This window comes from Zonotrichia leucophrys, chromosome 13, assembly GCF_028769735.1.
Source record: "Zonotrichia leucophrys gambelii isolate GWCS_2022_RI chromosome 13, RI_Zleu_2.0, whole genome shotgun sequence".
Lineage (NCBI taxonomy): Eukaryota > Metazoa > Chordata > Aves > Passeriformes > Passerellidae > Zonotrichia > Zonotrichia leucophrys.
In genome coordinates, this window is record NC_088183.1 from 15,344,625 (window position 1) to 15,366,551 (window position 21,927).

At 55.5% G+C, this 21,927-nt stretch overlaps 1 protein-coding gene and 1 long non-coding RNA gene across 4 annotated transcripts in view; one reads left to right on the forward strand and one right to left on the reverse strand.

The window, feature by feature from the left end:
• NRG2 (neuregulin 2) overlaps positions 1-17,439 on the reverse strand; it is a 157,500-nt gene extending 140,061 nt beyond the window's left edge. For all 3 annotated transcript variants that reach the window (XM_064724668.1, XM_064724667.1, XM_064724666.1), the window contains exon 1: positions 16,972-17,439. In XM_064724668.1, coding sequence (XP_064580738.1) covers positions 16,972-17,395 — 424 coding nt within the window. In that variant the 5' untranslated portion in view covers positions 17,396-17,439. The remainder of the gene's footprint in view (positions 1-16,971) is intronic.
• A 101-nt stretch (positions 17,440-17,540) lies between these two features.
• LOC135453737 (uncharacterized) lies at positions 17,541-18,189 on the forward strand. The gene is made up of 2 exons (XR_010441938.1): positions 17,541-17,725; positions 17,895-18,189. It is a non-coding gene; the product is annotated as an uncharacterized LOC135453737 (long non-coding RNA).
• Positions 18,190-21,927: the final 3,738 nt, after the last annotated feature.

Sequence of the window (21,927 nt, forward strand, 5' to 3'; positions counted from 1 at the left end):
GGAAGGGCTGGAGTGGGACAGGCTCCAGATCATCAGTGCAGCACCCCCCTGGAAAGGTTCCTGGAAACCTGCTTCTTCACAAGGGCATTTCACAAAAAGCATGGAAAGTATTCTGGATTTCATCTCACAGCAGTCAGATAAAAGTGGGGAGGAGCTCAGGAGGCAGCAGGAGATGGGAGTGAGAACCTCCCTCTTGTCATGTCAGTCTGACACAGGCACAAAACAGCTCCAGCATGGTCATGGGAAGGACATGAGAAGGGGTTTGCTCCCCTGCTGGGCTGCAGAGCCATCAGCAGCCCCTTGGGCAGGTGTGGTGGGCAGCACGAGGGTGAGCAAGGCACCAGGTACTGGTGCTGCTGAGCAGGGACTGCTGGGGCAGCAACACAACTCAGCTCCAGCCTTAACCCTCAAAACCATCGTGGGCATGGAGAATTCAGGCTTGGGGCCCTCGATCCTACCACATTTGCACAGCCCTGGGGAGCACAATGCCACGAAACCCTGGGACAGCCTGCTGGCACCTCCAGACCCTCCTGTGGGGACAGCACCAAGCCGTGGAGCAGAGCCCAAGGTCAGAGCTCCGAGGTCCCACACTCTGCATGGCTTGCTCATGGTTTTCCCTGCCAGGTCCTCCCAGGGATGTGCAACTCTGGAAGGACAAGGACACAGCCATTGGGATGCAGATGTGTGACTCTGGAAGGACAGGGACACAGCCATTGGGATGCAGGTGTGTGACTCTGGAAGGACAGGGACACAGCCATTGGGATGCAGGTGTGTGACTCTGGAAGGACAGGGACACAGCCATTGGGATGCAGCCCTCAACACCCCCAGATCTGGGCTGAAGGTCCCCTGGGATGCACCAGCGTGTGAGGAATGCCTGGGAGGACTGGCAGGGGGTCAGCAAGAGTGAGGCAGAGCAGAGGAGCTCAGGCTAGGTGTGCCTGTGAGGACACTGCAGAGATGAGGGTGTTCTGCAGTGGTCAGACCCGAAGTGTGGCTTTGACTTCTTCCCTCCCCATGCCAGGTGGGATGGGGGAATCTCACAGGGGCATTTGCTGTAATGATTCCAGCTCCAGCAGTTAAAGCTAAGGTGAGCTTTTTTTCACCTCAGGTGAGCTAAAACCTCAGGCACCTGCCTAACCCTTGTGTAATTGAGTCAGAGAACTGGTGGTAACTTTTCAGGCCCTGGTGTTGCTGCTGCTCTGGATCTCGCAGGCTGACAGCGTCCCAGGCTCCCCAGAGCGTCTGTCGTCTTATTAGCACAGCCCCCACTTGGGATTTATCCTCCATCCAGAATTTAAGCTGAATTTATGTATTAACTAAAGACTATTAATGCCAAAAATAAGTGGAATGCCACTTGCTCAGCAACACGGGCCTTACGAGGAGCCACGTGGCACAGCCAACCCACCCAATCGCAACCCCAGGGAGGCTTTTTATAGACACCCACGGCTGATGGAGTGCGAGTTCTGCTCTGCAAGCATCTGATTACAGGGGGAGGGGAGGGAAAGATCCCCACATCCATGGGCAGGAGGCACGGTTCCCTTGCCTCTGCTGGCTGGGTAAGCAGCCAGGTGGAGCTCGGAAAGGTTTGGGAACGGGTTGTGGCAAAGCTGCCTCATTTCCCTGCCATGCACACCCGCGCACGCTGCAGGCAGCTCCTGACACACAGAACACGCTGCTGGGTGCCTCAGTGCAGCATCTCAGCATCAAGGGGCCTCCACTGCCCCCCAGCAAGATTGCTCAGGGGAGAAAAAAGGTCACCCGACACTCTACAGCTGCAGCTGATGGTGGCTTCTGTTCCCCAGGTTGCCCCAGGGTATTTCTGCCTTTGAGCACGTCTCACCCTGGAGCACAGAGCTGTCTCAAGCTACCAGCACAGTGACACTGATGAGACTCTGAAGGCTCCTCCAAGGACTCTGATCTCCACTGAGAGGGATGCAAAGCCCAGGCAGCAGCCACAGTGCTACATCTCCACCAGCCCCAGGGAGCTCCCACTGCAGCAGCCGAGGCACAGCAGGGTCAGTGGCAGGGGAGGGCAGCCCTCATGCACTGACACCACAGCCACCTGCCTGGCATGGCCTCTCCCCGGCCACTTCTCCCTCCCCAGCTCCTCTCTGAGCCATCCTGCACCTTCTGCCAAGGCAGACTCAGCTGTGAGTGTGGTATGGCCACAGCCAGTGCAGGTTTGCTGGTCTGGCAGCTCTCCAAAGCACATCCAGTGTGCTGGCCTGGGAAGGGCTGCTCTGGCCACAACACAGCCTGTGGCCCAGAGCTTGGGCCAAAGGAACACCTGGGGAACAGCTGACAGGCTGGCAGTAGTGGTCAGCAGGGCACAGCCCCTGTGCACAATCCCCCTTGGTGCAGCAGCTGCTCACAGAGGGCTGAGCAGCAGCTTTAGGCTGGGCCAGGAGCCCCAGGCAGGGCTCCTCTGTCCTGCTTGTCCCAGGACATGGTGCATGGGCAGAAGCATCACTGCACTTGCAGTCCCACCATGAGTGGAATCACAGAATTGCTGTGGTTGGAAAAGAGCTCCAAGATCAGAAAGTTCAACCCTTAACCCAGCACTGTTGTCTTATATATGAAGAAATCTCTTATCATTGTAGTGCAAGGATCCCATATCACCAGAGTTCCATACCTCCTCAATGTTTCTCACAGGCATCTCCCCTAAGCACTAACTGTTCCTAGTCCTTGCAGCAGCCATCTAACTCCAGATCCTACCACTCCACTCTTTTATACCACTGTTCTTATTGGCTACAGGTGGGGCCTGTTAACATCAGGCCTGCTCCTGATCTTTAGTAATTGGTGCGGCTGCAACTCTTTAGGGGATAAGATTTATTTACCCATTTACCCACCTTCATTTACCTACACTGTATCCCCCTACACAGCACCATGTTCACCACTAAACCACATCCCCAAGTGCCACATCTACACATTTTTTCAACATTTCCAAGGATGGTGACTCCACCACTGTCCTGAGCAGCCTGTTTCAATGCCTGACTATCCATTCAGTGAAGAAATTCCCCCCAATATCTAATTTAAACCTCCCATGACACACCTTATGCCGCTTGTTACCTGGGAGAAGACACCAACCCGATCCCCCCCAGCTCCACCCCTCTGTCAGGGAATTGCAGAGAGCTAAAAGGTCCTCCCTGAGCCTCCTTTTCTCCTGGCTGAGCCCCCACAGCTCACCCAGCTGCTTTTGGAAAAGGAAAGAAGGAGCTTTCCAGGAACTTGCAGGAAATATCCTCAAAAAATAGGTCTAAATGGAAAAAAAGGTCATTGAAACACCTTCACATTCTCAAACAGGGTGCAGACTCAGAGAACACTGCAGAAAAAGGCACTGAAGCCATCCTTCAAAACACATTAGGGTTTTCTTCACTCAGCTGCAATTATCATTCTGAAAGCTGAGGATGTACGATGGAAAAGAGAGTGTGTGGGCGGGAGAGAGGGGGGAGAAGAGAAAGACAACAGCAGCATGGAAGGAAATTCAACTCTGCCAAATGAAAGCCACCGTGACAGGCAGAATTTACTTCCTTGCAGAAGGGTTTCCCGTGTCACCCGTTACAGAGAGAAGGAGAAAAACCCTCATTATTTTGAAGAATATAATCCATGAAAATAAGAATTCAAGGAGGAGGGTTCCCCTCAGGTGCAGCAGCTAAAGGATGACCCCCCGCTTTCTGCTGTTCCCCCACTCTCCAGCAGAAGATGAGTTCAGTCCAGCATAAAACTGCTCCGGATAAAACAAAATCCTATTCCCAGCCTCACTTGCTGGCAGGTGTGTGCCTGCTACAGCAAACATCTCCAAACCTCCAGGCCCCACTGCTGGGCAGCTTTCTGCCCCAGGGACACAGATGTGTATTCCACAGGCTCCACACCAATCTGATAACTCTCCTGGGAGCAGCACACACCTGGTACAACCTAGTTTTTTTGCAGGAGATGCCTGGTCATCCCATGCAGGCACTGTCCACTCCCCTGGCCACCCATCCCTCCTCCAGCATGGCTGCAGCTGTGCCATGGCTGCAGGTGTGCCATGGCTGCAGGTGTGCCACGGCTGGGTTGTGCCATGCCTGAGCTGTGCCATGCCAGGGCTGTGCCATGCCTGGGCTGTGCCATGGCTGCAGGTGTGCCATGGCCCAGGCTTTGCCCTGGTGACAGTAGAGCTGGCAGAGTGGAACATGACTGGCCCTGCTCCTCACACCCCCAGCCCACAGGAGAGCTCCAGAACCAGCTGTGCCCACACTGCTGGGATGTCTGGAAAGGCCCTGTACTGACCCACTGCAACCTGGAATGGAGAATGAGACACCTTGGGCCCTGCAGCCTCCTTGGGCCACAATCAGAGCCTGTGCAGGGCTCAGCTGAGCTGTGCTCCAGGTCAGGTTTAATTTCACCCCACAAGTGAAGCACCAAGGGCTGGATTGCCTGCCCAGGGGCTGATCCTGCTCTCCTGGCTCTGGGACACGGCCTGAGGGGTGGGAAATTCCCTGAAGGCCGAGTGCTGGGAAAGGCTACTGAGTTACAGAGGAGATGATGGGAAAAGGAACTCATCCATGCACCCCCTCCCAGCAGGTTCACACGAGGCTTTCAGTAAATCTTGTGCAACATAAGGAAACATCCCAGCTGGAGAACTCTGGAGAACCCAGCTCTGCCCACGAGGCCTCAGCATCCCTCTTCCCACAGGGAAGGCCCACAAGGCCTCAGCATCTCTCTTGCCACAAGGAAGGCCCACAAGGCCTCAGCATCTCTCTTGCCACAAGGAAGGCCCACAAGGCCTGCAGCCATCTGTGCAGGGGCAGGGACAGAGTGACCTCTCCCTAAGGTGCCACTGTCACGTCCCAGCACATCCCTCTGGCTCTCCTGGATGGCCAGGACCCCTGCCAGGGGCCTCAGGGACCCTGGCACAGAGCCCAAAACACCTGTGGGCTTGATTATGACCCATGGAGCAAATTACCAACCTTAGATAAAGATCTGCAAGCCACAACAGTTTAGGTAGAATAATAGTGAAGTTATCACCGGGTGGAAAAGTAGATTTTGGGGTTTTTAGAATGGGGGTTCAGGGGACAAGATGGAGGAATCTAGATGTGTCCAGCCTTTCTCCTTCTTCTTCTTGGCCTCCACCTTCTGCTGTGATGTTGGCACTTTTAGATTGGTTTAGAGTAGAAGCTCACTGTCTAACACAGGTGATAGGTATTGGGAAGTAATTGTAAATATTGTACATGGAGTTTTTAATGTAAAGACCTAACACCATCCTGGGGGCAGGCAGAGTGCCTGGAACTGTCCTGCTGGATGGACCTCGGCAGGGCAGGAGAAAATTTTTTATAGATAAGATACAATACATTGAGACTGGGAAATGAAGGGCTCTGACTCCTTCTTCAAGAGCTGGGCTGAGAAAAGAGACTTTCTAACACATCTCGGTGTCACTGTGAGCAGCTAGAGGTCCTGACATGCCACGATACACCAGAGCACACACAGCGCACACATCCCCAGCCCCCAGAGCACAGGAGAGCACCAGGCCCCTCTCCCCAGCTCAGAGCTATCTGGCACCATGGGTTGAGGAGCCATGTCCATCCCCAGGAGCTTCTGCTGGCATCATCCAACATCCAGCATGGAAAACAGGCAGGTGTCAGCATCAGCCAGTGAGGGAAAACCACAGCCACCACCACAGCCACCACCCCAGCAGGAAATCTTCAAAAGGTCACAGCTTCCCAGTGCACCTTCCAGTGTGCCCATCTGCCCTTCTCCATGTATTTATGGTTTGGGAGTAACCAGCTCCTCTCCTGGATGCTTTAACACCTAAAAATGACATTTGCTGGTCTCATTGCCCATCACACTTCACCACAGGATGTCATTTCCTCTCCTTGCTCAAAGAAACATCCGTTGACTCCTTCCTGCAGTGATTTTATCCCGTTACCTGTCTGGCTGCGGTGACATCATGCGTGTTCTTGGCACGCTCAGCTCTTTTCCCCACAGGTGTATCTCACTGCAGGCAGGATTCCCTCTGCTTCCTCACACTGTGCTGTCCTGTGTGACAGCTCAGGGCTCCCTGCCCCTGCCCTGACGCCACAGAGCAGGAGGGGATCCAGCCTGCAGTGCCTGGCAAGGGAGGGGAGGCCTGGAGCCGTCTGCAGCCCCAGGCAGGAGGGATTTGCTGCCTCAGCACAGAGCAGACAGTGAACACTTGTCTGTGCTCTCCCTGGGCAGAGCCTGCTGAAGGAAACCCTGCCTGGATGGGTCTGGATCACCTGTGTGAAAAATGCATGTATTTTATGCTTGGTGTTTCGCAAATATTAAAATGAATATTATATGTGTTGTGTTAGAAAGTAATGCTGTGTTAATTCTCTTAAGTACTGTGTTAAATATAGTTTTAGGTTATAAAAATTGTTAAAATAAAAATGATGCTATGTAGGATACACTTTTAAAGAAAGGGCTCACACCGAGATAGCAGCCACAGGACACCTGAATCTTTCAGAGAAAAAGAATTTATTGCCCTCTTATCAGAAGAAATGAACTTCTTCCTGCCTCCAAGGCGCTGTTAGGATTCAGAGGAAGAAGCTGACGATGACCAGACAGAATCCTGTGTTTGAATGGAATTTATGCATCATGTATGAAGTGCAGGAATATGCCACAGGCTGTTGTTTTTAAGGGTTAATCCTTTGTTAACTGTATCCTTCTTCAGGCTCATGCTGCCCAGAAAAAGGTACCTGGATGTCTGTAACTCTTTGTATTTGTTATCTCATATTGTCCTAATTCAAATTGCCCCAATTATTATTGCTCTAATTGTATTACTATTTTTATAACCACTTTATTACTATTAAAGTTTTAAAATTTTAAAAACAAATGATTGGTGTTTTTCACACCTGCCAAGTGACGCTGACACGTGGCACCCCACAGGACTGGAGAATGGGTCCTGCTGGCAGCTCTGAGGGTCATTTCAAGCCACAAAACATACCCTTGATGTCTCAGTTCCATGCAGCAGCTACAGAAGTTCTCAGGCAGCAGCAGAGCAGCCTGCCTCACCACAGAGAGCAGCACAGAGCTGCTGAGCCCTCCAGCAGCCTGGGGAATCCTCTCTGCACACCATCACACAGCCTCGAGTGCCCTCGGGGATCCCTGCTTGCCACGGGCACTCCCAGCTTGTGCTGAGCACCAGGAGAACAGCCTGGCTGCCAGGAGCCTGCATGTCACCAGGAATGGACTGGCAGAAATCGGCTCCTCACACGTCACAGCTCCTCCTCACAGATGGAGAGTGCTGCTGCACATCAGAGGCAGGGCTGGGCACCAGCAGTTTCTGTCCTTGTGGATCTGACACCTCTGCTGGGAGCTGAGCTTGGCTGGGAAATGGGGTGGCCACCCAAGGAGAGACAGCACTCTGCTGCTGATGCTTTGCAGGTCTCTTGCAGACCCTTTTCAGGAACAAGGAGAGGCCTCCAACCCCAAACACCAGCTCAGATGGCCCCAAGAGCACAGAGAGCCCCTGCAGGATCTGCTTCCTTCATAGCTGGGTCTGCCAGGGCAGCAGGGACAGCCCTGCACCCCGGGCCATGGACGGTGCTGAGGTGCATCAGGAACTGGTGCTGGAGGGAGGGGAGGGTTTGTTTCCATTTCTGGTGATTTCTGGTGCTGACACAGTGTTGGGAACCCAGCACAGCACCAGTTTCTGCCTGCTCCCCAGAAGAGCATGCAAAGCAGCATCCCTCCTGCTTGTCAGGCAGGGAATCACAGCGTGGGGATGCTAAGGAGCTTTCCTGTGATCAGTGGCACAGGTGGGACCTGAACCAAGTCTCAAGCACATTCCCCTTGCCTGCCTTGGTTTCCTCCAGAGCACGAAGCCACACAAACAGCCCTGGCTGCAGGGAGTGTGGGCAGCACCCTGCCCTTAGAGCAGCCCCCACCCAGAGCATCCCCACGCTGGAATGGGCCACAAAGCTCCTTCTCCTGGTCCAGGTGGTGGAGATCAGAGCAATTCCTGGTCACAGCACACCTCTCCTGGGGCTAACACCCAGCATGGGCTGTGCCTCACCCAGTGTAGCCCATCCCTTCTGGCACTGAGGTATTTGGGGAGCTGCAGAATCAGCAGCTGCACCCCAACCCTGCTGTTCATGCAAGCATGGCCTCAGAGATCCCCCAGTCTTTCCCCTCAGTGCCCCACAGCACCCTGCAGTGAGGCTCTGGGTGCAAGAGGACCTTTCAGTGACCCCCTGCCTGCTGCCTCCCATCAGCACCCAAGCTCTTGTATAGAAAAAATCCTAATTCCCATCCAAACCATTCTACATCTACTGCTATATCCTGCTCAATGTTCAAAACCCTCAAGGCCTTCTCCAGAATCTCAGCTGCATCTGAGCCCCCCAAATCCACCAGAATACCTGACCCCTACTGGGTTTTCCCCTCCTTCCCTGTAATCCTATTTGGGCATCATCTGGCCTGTGGGTTCTGCAGCATTTGCCAGAACTTGTTGTGCCTGAATGTCCAAGGAAAATAACAGCCACCCTGCAAACCACCAGCCATCAGCCTCTTGTGTCCCCCACACCAGGAGGACCAACTGAAATCACCAACCAAGGCAGAAAGTGCCAGACAAAAGCAATCCTGGTCCACCCCAGACCTCCACCCCAGCTGCAGCCCCATTTCTGACACCAAGGCATCTTCTGAGTGTTGCTGCTGGAATGGTGGTGCACACACTCTGCATGCACACACAGAGTGCCAAGCCAAGCCAGGAGCTGCAGGAAGGACCTGGCAGAGAAACTCCTCCAGCTCCTTCGTGCTGCCTCAGCTCTGCATATTTGGGGATGTATCTGTGGGATTCAGGCTCTCCAGTGCTGTAAGAAAGGATCTCCAGCTCTTCTCAAAGCTGTCCCTGCCAGGTCCCCTAAGGACAGAAATTTCTGCTTCATTCTGTCGCAGGCAGGCAGTGAGTGTTCCATCACCCCATGAGAGGAGCCCCTGATGTTCCCCAGAACCCCCATGGACTCCAGGGCTGGGGCTGAGAGCAGGATGGGGAGACAGATCCTTCACCCAGGGAGAAGGTGGCTGAGACCCCACTGGCAGAGGATGTTCCCAGGGGTGCTGGTGGCTTCAGCTGGACTCCCAGCACAGGCCAGCCTGGCTGAAGGCTGAGAGCAGCCATGGGACACTCAGCCAAACAACCACACTCCTTTTCTCCTCTGCACCACAACACGCAGAAGGGCAGCTGAGGAAGACTGGAGAGGTGGGAGGGGAACACCTAGAGGGTGAGGAGCACTCCTCCTCCCCTTGCTGTTACCACCATCCCATGGACCCCTGTGGAAGATCTGACCTCCAATCAAGGCATCCTGACCCGTGGCTCCTGCTCCCTGTCACACTCCCAGGGCTAATGAGCATTTTGCTAATCACACACCCACACAGCTCTGTGGGATGGCACAGGCCACATCCCAGTGGCTCAGGCTGGCAGCAGAGGCTGTGCCTGGTGCTGGTGTCCCCTTGGTTTGTCCCAGGCTGCCCATCCCAAGCAGCAGGAGCAGGGTCCAGCGGGGACAGGCTGGGCCAGGGCAGCAGCCAGGGCTCCTGCATCGCTGCCAGCTTTGAGGCAGCCCAGAAATCAGACCTAATTCCTGTCCCAACCCTCCTGCCAAGCCATCTGCCTGCCCTGAGACCACCGAGAGGCTCCTGAGCAGCGTTTGGTCATTACTGAGCCATTAGAGAGAGTGGAGGAGCAGTGATTGATGATAATGAATGCAAATACCTGCCTTCCGACCCCACACTGGCAGGACCTGCCTAGCTCTGCCACTAAGTAGCACAGTGTGTCCTTCCACAGGCTCTGCAAAGCATTCCCATCCTCCTCAGCCTTTCCACAAGCCATCAGGCACAGCACTGCCCATCTAGACCTGCCCTAGAAAACCATCACATCCAAGATCTGCTTTCCATCAGCCCCGAGGCTCTGCTCTCACCCGCAGATCCTACAGGCTCATTTCCAGCCCCTGAGCCCACTGGGAAGGCTTTCCCAGAGCTCTCACCTTCATCAGGAGGGTGAAGGACAGGGAGAGAGAGGGGGGCAGCAGGGTGGGAGCTGAGGGCTCTGTCACAAGTGTGACACATCCCTGCTCATCAGGCACGTGTGTCCCACCACAGAGAGGAGCTGTGCAGAGACAGCAGCAGCCAGCTCTGCCCCAGGAGGTCACCAAAGATGAGGTGTTATTCCTGCAAAACCAGAACACATGCTACAGCCTGCAGGGATGAACTCAGTTGCCCTCCTGAGGCCAGCCAACAGTGACAGGAACACAGGGGAGGAAGGCACTGTCCTGCTGCAGGCAATGGGTGTGGGGCAGAGGGGGGACTGGAGAGAGCCCCTGTGGCCACCAACTGCAATGAGGAGAAAGCAAGGACTGGCCAGGCTAGAAAGAGTTGCTGTGGGCAGAAGAACCTTGTCCCTGAGCTACAACATTCAAGATCTTCTGGGGTACCTTATATTTTCCATCTTCCAGACTGGTCAGGGTCTTATCCAGAGCAGAGCTGGACCATGGGGATTCAACAAGAGCAGTTTTTCCTGCCCATTCAGCCCAGCCTTTGCAGCACACAGCCCAGCCCCAAGCTGCAGCAGCCAAGCTCTGGGAGCACGGTCATTGAGCAGAGAAAGAGCAGCGCAGTGATTCATCTTCCTTTTGATCTCTAGCCTACCCTCGCAGGCTCAGTACTCTAGCCCCAAATTTTGGGCGGTTGGCAGACCTCTCCTGAGGTCTGAGTGCTGGGAGGTGCTGGGGTTCCACTGCTGCACACCCAATTTGATAGGCAAGCAGGAGCCAGGCTGCCAAAGTTTGCAGGGAGATGAGCTTCCTACAGAGCCTCCCCTCACTGCACACATCCCCTGAGCCCCCCCGAGGACAGGACAGGACAGGACAGGACAGGACAGGACAGGCGTCCTCTGCCATCTGTGACCGTGTTCACAGCGTTCCAAGGATGAGGCAAGAGACAAGGATCTGACTCCATGTTTCAGAAGACTTGACTTATTATTTTATGATATATATTCTATTAAAACTATACTAAAAGAATAGAAGAAAGGATTTCATCAGAAGGCTGGCTAAGAAAAGAAAAGAAGGAATGATAACAAAGGTTTGTGGCTCGGACAGAGAGTCTGAGCTAGCTGACTGTGATTGGCCATTAATTAGCAACAACTGCATGAGACTAATTACAGATTTACCTGTTGCATTCCACAGCAGCAAATAATCATTGTTTACATTTTGTCCCTGAGGCCTCTCAGCTTATCAGAAGGAAAAATCCTAAGGAAAGGATTTTTCATAAAAGATGTCTGTGACAGCCATCTGCACCAGACAGAGCAGCTCAGAGCACAGAGAAACCTCACCGGGGAGTGGGGCACAGCCTCTGCCTTCAAACAGCACAGTTTGGGCACCACAGGGCACTCCAGCACTTGAGGAGGAGTGTATTCACATCCTGGCAGCCTCCTCTGAGCAGCAGAGAGGGGCAGGGTGTGCTGGCAGCTCTGCTGCCCCCAGCCCAGCTCCCAGCAGTGCCGACAGCACTGGCCAGGCTCACACCAGGCTCACACCAGGCTCACACCAGGCTCACAGCAGGCACAGGAGCATCAACAGGAGCTGCCAGACAGCCCCGGAGCCCCCAGCTCAGCGGAGGCTCTTCCTCACTTCCCAGCACTTTGTCACCAGGCTCCTCTGCAGTGACAACTCCTCAGACGACCGGAGTCGCCCACGGGCTCTCAGCCTCCCGAGCCTGCTGCCCCCATGATCGGTGTCCTGGAGCTGCTCCTGCCCGAGTGCATCGCTCAGCTCTGGGCTTCTCGCTGCATCTGCACCCTCACCTGCCCTGGGCCAGCACAGCTGACCTGCAGGAACCCAGGTGCCTGCCAGGGCCAGCCCAGCCCTCATTTGCACTCAGCAGCATCACACATTGAATCAGGAGGGGAATGGAGATGAGGTGGCTCCAGCAGCAGCATGCAATGCCCCAAACCTGGCAAATCAGCAGCTGCTCTGCATAGGAGGCGTGTCACAAGCACTCCTCCAGCCTGCTGGGAGAGGCACCCTCAGCCCAGCAGCACGGCACCAAAACCCATCCCTTGTGGCACTTTGGGGTGTGCCAAGTGAAGGCTCCAGGCCCTGGTGCCCATGGTGCATCTCACACAGCCCAAATGAATCAGGGAGCTCAGCTGTGGCAGAGCATGGCTCCCTTTTTGCCTGGGATGCAGTTTATTGCCTCTGTGCTCCCAAGCATGCACCAGTTTCTGATCCAGATCCAAACCCAAGTCAAGGTGTCGCCCGTGATTTAGAAAGGGCGTTCTGCCTCAGGGCCCATCTCTAAGGGCTGTCAGCTGGTGGAGCACAAAGAGCCACCAAGCAGCAGCTGGGGCCTGGGCTGGGCATAGAGCAGCCCCAGATAGAGAAATCAGCACTGCTGGGATCACTCAGGAGCTGTTTTAGTCTCGTCTTACTCATGGAGATCCTTGGGGAGATGCTTTATTTAGTCAAACACTTCTGAAAGGGGGACTGAGAAGCTAGCCTGGCTTTGCTCCACACATGGCACATGTCTGGGAGGGGAAAACTCTGTTGTGTCAGGCACCACTGAAGTCACTTGGACCTGCAGCATTGGCAGAGCAAAGTTCCAGCTGCCAGTTCCTGGATGGCTCATCTGGGAGACAAGGAGCTGACCTGGCCACGAGGACCCAGCCAGGTCCTCCAGGTCCACTCAGACCAAATCCTCTATGAGAGGATTTAAGAGAGCACCCAGAACTCTGCCACCCTTGTGAGAGGTCACAGCTGTCTGCAGCACAGTGACCGCTCCCCATCTGCAGAAACTCAAGGCAAGAAGGAAGCAAGTTTTTGCTCTTGTGCAAACCCAAAGAAGTGTGATTTTCTGAAGGTGGTGAGAAACAGCTTCAGACAGCTCTAATTAGCAAGGTGGTGTGTGAGATAATCCAGCTTTACTGCTCTGTGCTCCACAGCTGTCCTGGGATGAAGGCAGAGTACCATCACCAGCGGCTGGAGCCCACCCACACCCCTCCCCTGTGCCTGCCTGCCTTCCAATGATCTGCAGGATAGTGAGGAGGGATATTTTTGCATGAGCTGCTGGTCCAAAGTTGCCAGTGCTATTTCAGGCAGCAACACCTACACTGTAATCCAGAGGGCTGTATTTTCCAGCGGGCACTTCAAAATCCGGCCTCCCTCCTCCCCTCACAGGCCAGCTCCAACCAACCTGGCTCCAGGATAAACAGCTCCCAGCATTATGTGCCCACTGAGGCCAATGCCACAGCCCCAGCACCTTCCTGATTCACACTGGGACCAAGACACATTTGGACTGGAAATGAAATAAAATAAATACCTCATTTCACAAGAAGTATCAGCTACAACAACAGGTCCTCTGCCTGCAAATCCTCCCAGGGATCTGCCACCACCAGATTACCTGCCCAGGCTAAGCTAGCTAATCCTACAGGCGAGTGGCAGAGCTCGTCCTGGAGCTCAGCAGCGTTTTTGGTGAGGTGCTTCAGGAGACGTACAAGCTCTAATTAAAGCTACTTTGCAACTCACTGCATATGGAGGCAGAGAGACATTTGTTCCTCTGTGAAAGCAGAGAGGCTGGACAAGTTAAATCCCCACTCTCCTGTGTGCAAAATATCTGCACATAAATGTTTCACACAGGTAGAGGGGACTCATGCAGAGTGGGAAGGGGATGCTGACACAAGGTACCCCTAAAGAGCAGGAGGATGAGGGCCACAAGTCCCTTTGTGGATTCAGATCAGGAGTTGTTCCAGTGGGGATAGTGCCACCAGCTCCTTCACCAGTGAGAGCCAGCACCGTGCCTTGCACCTATTTCCTCCTCCTTGATCTGAGTGTGTAGGCACAAAGGAGATACGAGACCATCCAAAATTAAGGAGCTAGAAGATACAAAGAAAAGAGACAGGAGGAGAAGCAATAACAGGAATCGTTATATAACAGCATGAAAAAAAAACAATAATACTCCCAGTGCAAAAGAGGTTTCAAGATGGACAAGTGGGTGGTGAGACCTGCAGGATGCCAGGCCCCGGGAGCAGCTGCTCCCCGTGTGCCAGAGGGATGAAAACCATGGCTGGGCAGAGCTGCAGCGGCTGCACCCTCTGGGGTCTGCAGGTGGGAAAGTTCCAGCCTTCAGAGCCTGCCCAGCAGTGAGATGGCCAAAGTGAGAATCCCCTCCCTGGATCCCTGCTCAGGGGCACACAAGAAGCAGCCCAGCTGAGACCCCACACACAGCAGGCACTCAGACTGGCATTCCTGCTCTGTCCCCACACCCCAGGCCAGCCTGCTCTCACCTCAGCCCTCCCGGCTCTGCTCAGAGAGGGTCTGGGTCCCGTGCAGAGTCTCAGCACCCACTTTCTCTCCTCTAAGTGAGATGTGCAAACAGCAGAGACTACTCCTTGGAGAGGGACAGGGATGCTCCCATCTCAGGTCTGGTCCTGCATCGCATCCCAGACCTCGGCACGCAGCAAGAGCAGGAGATACACAGCATCTCAGCCAGTGAGAAGGGGATGAATCACTGGAAAACAGACCCAGGCACAGAGCCAGAGCAGGGAGAAGATGGTCCTGTGAGGCCTCCATCTTTGGGAGTGGGGGGATTGGAGCAATCAGAGCCACAGGGTTCTCCTTTCCCGCTCCAAAGTGACCCCAGCATCTGTCCCCCAGCTCTGTAACATCCCTGACACAGCTGCAGCCCAGCTGTCCCTCAGAGTGCTCCTCGTGCCTGGACATTCACCCCCTGCCAGCTCTGGAGTTCTCATCACCCCCATGAGCAGCAATACCCCTGCACCCTTTTGGATCTCCCCTCCCAGCACAAACCACAGAGCAGGAAGGCAAACCGTGGGTTCCCAGTTCCCACACCTTTCCAGCAGCTCGGGTGCTACAAATCAGACTCTCCTGCCAGGAAAGTCACCTTCAGAAGTAACCTCCCAGCTGGACCAAGAGCATGAAGGGCGCAGGGAACCACCAGTTCAGCAAGCTGAGGCTCCCATTTCATCTTCATCGCCAAACCAAACCACAGCTATGACATTTCCCCACCACCAGATTTTATTTTTCCTTTGGAATCTGCCATCGAGCTCTGCTGAGACGAGGCTCCCACCAATCTGCAGTGTCCCTCAGCCAGGGAAGCCGAATGAGCCCGTCGGAGCCACACAGAAACAAAAGCATCAGCTCCAAGGAGGTGTCACGACAGAATGACAACCCTTAACTTGTTGTTACATCAGCCCACACATTAACGCTTTGGGCCTGAGCCAGGATGCCATGGAGCAGCCTCATTCCCCTTCAAGCCAAACCCTGCTGCTCAGAGATGCACAGGTTCAGAATCCTTTCTGATTTAAAAAAAATTAAAAACAATAAAAGCCACATACCTTTTGCTGTGTTTTCCCCTGACAGCGAGACCACAGTTCTGAGAAATTCCCCCATTTACTTTTCTCTTGTCTCTACCACAGCTCTTTCACTAAATCCTCTCTGTCCACGATGGCCCATATACAGATGCACATGAAATTAGTGTCTCCCAAATTAGTTTTCTTGCACACAGTCCTAGCCCATTTTCCTCAACAACATTATTATGATATGCAAGGTTCCACCTTTCTCCCAGGAAACGCAAGCTTCTAAATTTATCTTTCAGATAACTAAAAAAAGAGACAGGTCTGGCTTTCACAATGTGGGGTCAGCAGTCCCAAAAGGCAGAGTATTTGCCCCAGAAATACCCAGTTAATACCACAACAACACCCACCACAGAGCAGAACACATATGGTCATTACAGAGCTAAGTATAACTTGACAAAGCACCTTGCTTTTAATGAGGCAAAAGGCCAATTAGCCTGATGAGGATGCAGTGTACTGACATTGAGTGGGTTGCCTGGATTCCCTGGAGCTACACCCTGTGTATCCTCGTAACACAGCAAGCACGAGGAATCCAAACCCCTGCTGAGGGCACGGCGCTCAGAGCTCTCCGGGTTAACACCATCCTTCTCCAGATTTTGTGACACAGTATCCAGCATTCAGGCTGGATGAAGGGCCAGCCGTGCATTTTTGTCAGCTCGGATCCAAACCCTGGGAAAATGCAGGCATTGTGCTCGCCCGGTCCCCACCGCCCAGCCCTTCGCAGGTGTTCACCTGCCAGAGGACAGCAAGGAAAACCCAGGAACAAAAGCAGGGACGCTCCGGCGGGCGCTTCCCGCTGAAGTCATTTCATAACCGCGTTTCCAGAGGTGCTGGAAGAACAGCACCAGGCACCGCTCAAGAGCAGCGATCGGAGACACCGAAATGCGCGGAACGAACAAAAGAAAAGCCAACTTCCCCCCCGAGAGGCCGTTATTTTGGCAGAAGCAAAACTTCCTGGCTCTTAGGGCACACCTGGAGCGCTGCCCCTGTCCCAGCCCCGCATCCCCGGCCCGGCCCTCCGCAGTAGGGAACGCGCCCGGGGCGGGGGTCGCGGCCGGAGCCCCCGGAGCCCCCTCAGGCCGGGAGCTCTCCCGGCAGGGCTAAAACAGCCGAGACCCCCGAGGGGAGAGCACCGGGACCGCGCTCAGAGCGGGGGCTCCTGAGCGGCACAGCCGGGCGGCCGCGGGCTGCGGGCACTCCCCGCACCGGGCCCGGGGCTGCGCTGCTGGCGCGGGGCCGGCCCGGGGCTGCGGGACCTTGAGCGGGGCGAGCGAGGAGCCCCGGGCCCGGGGACTGAGGGCAGCGCGGCTGCGGCGGCCGGGCCGCGCGGAGCGCATCGTATCGTATGCATCGCATCGCATCGCATCGCATCGCATCGCATCGCATCGCCTCTCCCCCGGTGCAGGCGCGGCTCCCGGGGCCCGCCGGGGCTGGAGTAGGGGGCCGATCGCCGGGCACCTGTCCCCCGCAGGTCCGAGCCGTACGGACCTGTCGCCCCGCGGCTGCCCGGGACGCGGGCCAGCGCTCCCCGGCGCCGCTCCGCCATCGCCCCCCGGCGCCGCTCCGCCATCGCCCCCCGCCGCCCCCCGCCGCCGCGGCGCGGCCCGTACCGCAGTCGGCGCAGAGGATCCGCGCCACGTCCCGCTTGAGGTTCTTGCCGCTGGTGTCGAGCGGAGCGAAGGCGGTGTGGAAGACGAGCGGCTCCTCGGTGGGCTCCAGGAAGAAGATGTAGCGGTGGTTGCGCTTCACTTTGAAGCAGGGCGCCTTGGAGCCCACGCTGATGAGCTGCTCCCGCTGCAGCCCCCCGCTGTTGAGGGGCCACAGGTCGAGCACCTTGACCAGGACACCCCCGGCGGGCCCGGCGCCGCGGCTGTCATTGCCGCCGGCGGGGGGGCCCACGGACTGCACCTTGCCCTCCAGCACCACCGCCGCCGTGTACGCCTGGTCCTGCACCGACTTGAGGCTGGGCGAGTAGCAGGCGAGGGAGACGCCGAAGAGCAGCATGGAGAAGCCGGGCGCCGGGTCGCGCCTCATGCCGCCGGCTGCCGCTCGCTGCCCGCCGGCCCTGCGGCGGCGGCCGGGCTGCGGGGCCGGGCTGCGGGGCTGCGGCGCGGCGGGCGCGGCGGGGCGGAGCGGAGCGGCGCGACGCGGGGCGGCACGGCACGGCACGGCACGGCACGGCACGGCGCGGCGCGGGGCGGCACGGCACCGGCACGGAGCGGCACGGCAGGGCACGGCACCGGCACGGCCTGGCGCGGCCGCGGCACCGGCACAGGCAGTGGCGCGGCGCGGCGCGGGGAGGAGGCGGGATGCTCCAAAGCCGCCCCTGCCCCCGGGATGCTGACCCCGCACCCCCACGGAAAGGTGATTCCCTGCCCGGGGACTCCCCCCGGGGATGCCCTCTGCGGAGGGGATCCCCGCGTCCCTGGGGGTCCTCGGGGATGGAGGCAGATCGCGCTCCCTTCGCCCGGCCATGGAGGCGGCCCCTCGGCAGCCCCCACCGGCGCTCGCAGAGCCCCCCTTTTCCCCGCAGAGCAAACCAAGGATGCGCTCATTGGGGGCGGCTGCAGGTGACACGGGGGTTCCGCGATGCGCAGGGCTCGGGAGCTGGGGATTCCTCTGTGCCCGATGGTTTTATGGAGCTGGGAGATTTGTGCCCGAGATTCCCTGCACACCTGAAGGAAAGGCATTAACATAGAGACAAACGGAACACGCAGCGGCCGGGTAGACAAAGCCGCCTTTCATGCCCTGTTCCTGCTGCCTCTCGTTAATAAACAAATGTTTTTCCCTGCAGTGGCTTCCAGGAGGAGTCGCTTTAAGCTCCAAAAGGTGCTTGTTTGGCTTATTTTCGAGGCTGATCCTGAAGCATCTGCGCTCCCAAAGCCTCGCTTGCCCAGGCAGTGCGGGAGGGAGCGGAGATGCTCAGTTAGCAGCAGCAGGGGATTCTGTGGTGCTTGTTGTTGCACTGGATTCCGCGCTGAAGGGGAGCGGCCATAGCCCCATCCCACGGAGGTGACCTGGAGGCGGCAGGGCGATGGCTCTGGACACAGACTGCAATGGCCCCAGAGCCTTCAGACCCTCAGGGAAACCCCCCAGCGAACCTCGAGAGATGACAAGAGCTGTGTCTTTGAGCCCATCAATGAGAGCAAAGCAGCACAGATGGCAGGATCGGGATTTGCTTTCCATTTAACATAGCGCAGCCAGAACCATCAGGAAAAGCGGGAAGGGAGCAGAGCCGCTGTGCCCAGCCCAGCCCAGGCGTGGGGCGTCGCCTCTGCTCGTGTTTGCCCGGCTCGGGGCGGCAGGCAGCGCTGTCCCACCGCTGGCACACGGGGCACAGCCCCGCACACGCACCCGGGGCTCTGCGGCTCCTGCTGCCAGCCCGGAGCGCTGCTCTCCCCTCTCTGAGAGCGCTCAGAGCGGCGCTCCCATTGCGGGGGCGCGGTGCACACAGCGGGGCTCAGGGACCGTTCACTTCTTGTATTTCCCCTCACTAGGCGTGATTTTCTGAGGATTTTTGGTCTCAGATGTTTCTGAAGCCTTTCTCTCTCCCCCTGATTGGTGACAGTGCCCAACTGCAGAGAAATGCAGGGGGAGGTAGAAGGGAGCATAAGTGTTTCCCACAGCAGAGGGAAGAGTAGCATTTTAAATTCAGGAAGCTGCTCGGAGGAGCAGGGAAACCACCTGACTTCTCTCATCTTTTGACATAAATCTCTGTGGAATTTCCCCTCTCCCTATCATTTTGCTCAGACAGCAACTGAGGTTCTGCCTGCAAAGGAAGGAGATACCCGATAGCATAACTTGATCTGGAGCTCGCCTGCTCTGCCCTGGCCCTCAGCAGAAAGGGCACTTTCATGCCCAGGCAGCTGAGTTGCTAATCCTTGTCTGGTTTTGTAGGCTCAAATCCCAGCGAGACCACAGCAGTTCTCCCACTGAGAAATTCAGTGCAAGATACCTGTGAGGCCTCTGGGGTAATTTAGAAAAATTAGGGTTTTCTTTGTCTCTGAGGTATTTTGAAGTCCAGAATACTTAGCCTCAAAAAAAAACACTGGTCACATCTCCTTTTAGCAGTATTTTTCCTGTTGTTCAGCCTAACTCTAGTTTTCATCACTTGAGACACTTGCTTTCCTCTTATTGTTTCAAAAATGCTTTAGGACTAAATCCCTCACCCCCCTTTATGCTGTTCTTCCCATATAAACAGAAAATCATTATTTCCTATAGGTCCTTGGGCATTTTGACATATGAAATAAATAAAGCAAGGTCCTTGGTGCAGTTACCAGAGCAACCTGAACATTGACTTTGAGAGAATGAAGCCGAAATAAACGATTTAAAAAATATTTTCCTTCAGTTGAGGGGAACTGCTGGCAGGGACCCGGGAGATCTGTGGTTTCTTTAAAGCCCATCTCTCCCCTCACTCCCTGCTGTGAAAACCCATCATATTTGTCATACTGGCACAGAGATGGAGAATCTGAGCTCAGCCTGGATCCCACCCTGTCTGGAGGACCCCAGAGCTCAGCAGCACCATCAGAGGTTCTTGTTCCTCAGGCAAGTGCTGTGGGGGCTGGTTTCTCTTTTACCTCCTTAAATTTTGTTCCTGCAATTTCCCAGAGATGCCTGAAAACAAAGCACCTCTCAGGTCTGTCCTGGCCTCTGCCAAGGGAGCTGCTGGCACAGAGCCCTGCCTGGTGCACAGGGCAGTGTCCCAGTGTCCCTCCCCTTCCTCAGGCAGCCCTGCAGCTCTTCTGCAAGGACTGGCAGCCAGGCTGTCCTTCTTCAGCATCCTCCACAGGTTGCAGATGCTCAGTCTCCTCTGTGAAAGCTGAAGATGTGCTCCTGCAAATCCTATGTGGGGTTTTTGGTGTGAGGAGGAACAAAGCACAGAGTCACAGAATGTGCTGAGCTGGAAGGGGAAGCATTGACTCCAACACCTGGCTCTGCACAGACACCCCAACAATCCCCCCCTGTGCCTGGGAGCATTGTCCAAAGGCTCCTGGAGCTCTGGCAGCCTCAGGGCTGTGCCCATTCCCTGTTCAGTGCCCCCAGCACCCTCTGGGGAAGAACCTTTCCCTGAAATCCAGCCTAGGACAGGTCCAGCCATTCCCTGTGTTATCCAGCACGGGGCTGTGCTAAGCTCTTGCCCATTTCAGGCCAGCCTCAGAACCATGCATGCATTTCCAGAGTGTTCCCCACCTCCCCCAGCCCTTCCCAGCTCTATCCTGGTTCCTGCAGGGAGCCTCAAGCCCTGCTGGTGTGAGGATGGCAAATACAGGAGACAAAATCCCATATCCCAGCCAAAGGAATGTTGCTTTCTCTCCCTATGGGACATTCCTTCCCTGCAACAATCAGGTGTTTCACAAAAGCCCCACAAATTCCAACAAACCCATTGTAACCAGGTTTTCCCACCTCCACGTCTTCCCTGCTAGGATTTGGTTTGTTCAGTTTGGGAATGCTCATGTGGGGCAGGAGCCAGCCCTTCCCCAGGACACACCAGACTCCTGGCACCAGGGGGACACCACCACAGCCTCAGGTGAAATGAGAAAAGCAGGTGATAGAGGATGAACAGAGAAATTGTATGGAAAAAGCAAAGCCCAACACTCAGTCTGAGACTCCAGCCTGAACATTGGCTAACCACAGAATCAGAGAATGGCTCAGACTGGAAGAAACCTTAAAAATCATCTACATCTGCCTATCTCCTGCCTATTAATGTCCACTTCCAGACCGGGGGAAGGCAGAATTGAGGGCTGTAGCTGTAGGCACCAATGCTGTCAGAAATGGACTGTCCTGGCACAGAGGCCTGATCCAGCCACTCATCCTTCCCTCTGGGAGCGCATTGACCCACTGTGATCCCATGAGATGCTCAACAGTCCAAAGAAAAGTTGAGAACATTTGCTGTAGGAAGAAAAAAGCAAGTCTTTATTATGATGAAACTCTCCCCAAAAAAAATCTTTTATCTCTTGGCACATGGTGATCAAAGGGAAAAAATCAAAAGCAAAAGCAAGTGGTTTCCTCCACCTGGGAGAGAAGCTTTTAGGGTTCCCTCCAGCCCCTTTGTGACATGTTCACCTCAGCAGTAGGAAGGAAAAAAAATCTACTCATCCTTCAAGGAAATGTGTGCCTCTTTTATTTGCTGCCCTCCCTGAGAAACTCATTCACTCCTTGTCCACCCACACAAGCAGGAATGATGAATGAAAAACAAACCATAAACAATTCAGCCTTCCCTTTTTTCCTCCCAGCCTTCCAATCAGATGTTCCAGCACCCAGATTTTGCCCGTGGATCATTGCTGTCGCGTGCCTTGGCTCGTTCCTTGGATACAGCTGCATCCAACACATCCACAGCAGCTCCAGCTCCTGCAGGGCTTCACTCAGGGTGGAGGAGCCTCTGCAGGGCACCCCTGCCCAGAGCCAGAGGGTTCCTGTGGTGGCACTGGCAGAGGTGGACACTGATGATCAGCCAGGCAGCTCTTTGTGTTCCCCAGAAGGACAGCGGTGCCCAGGAGCTGAGATGGGTCACCAGAATGATGCCAGGGTGAAAAATGGCAGCAGTGGGAGCAATGCTCCCCACAGGA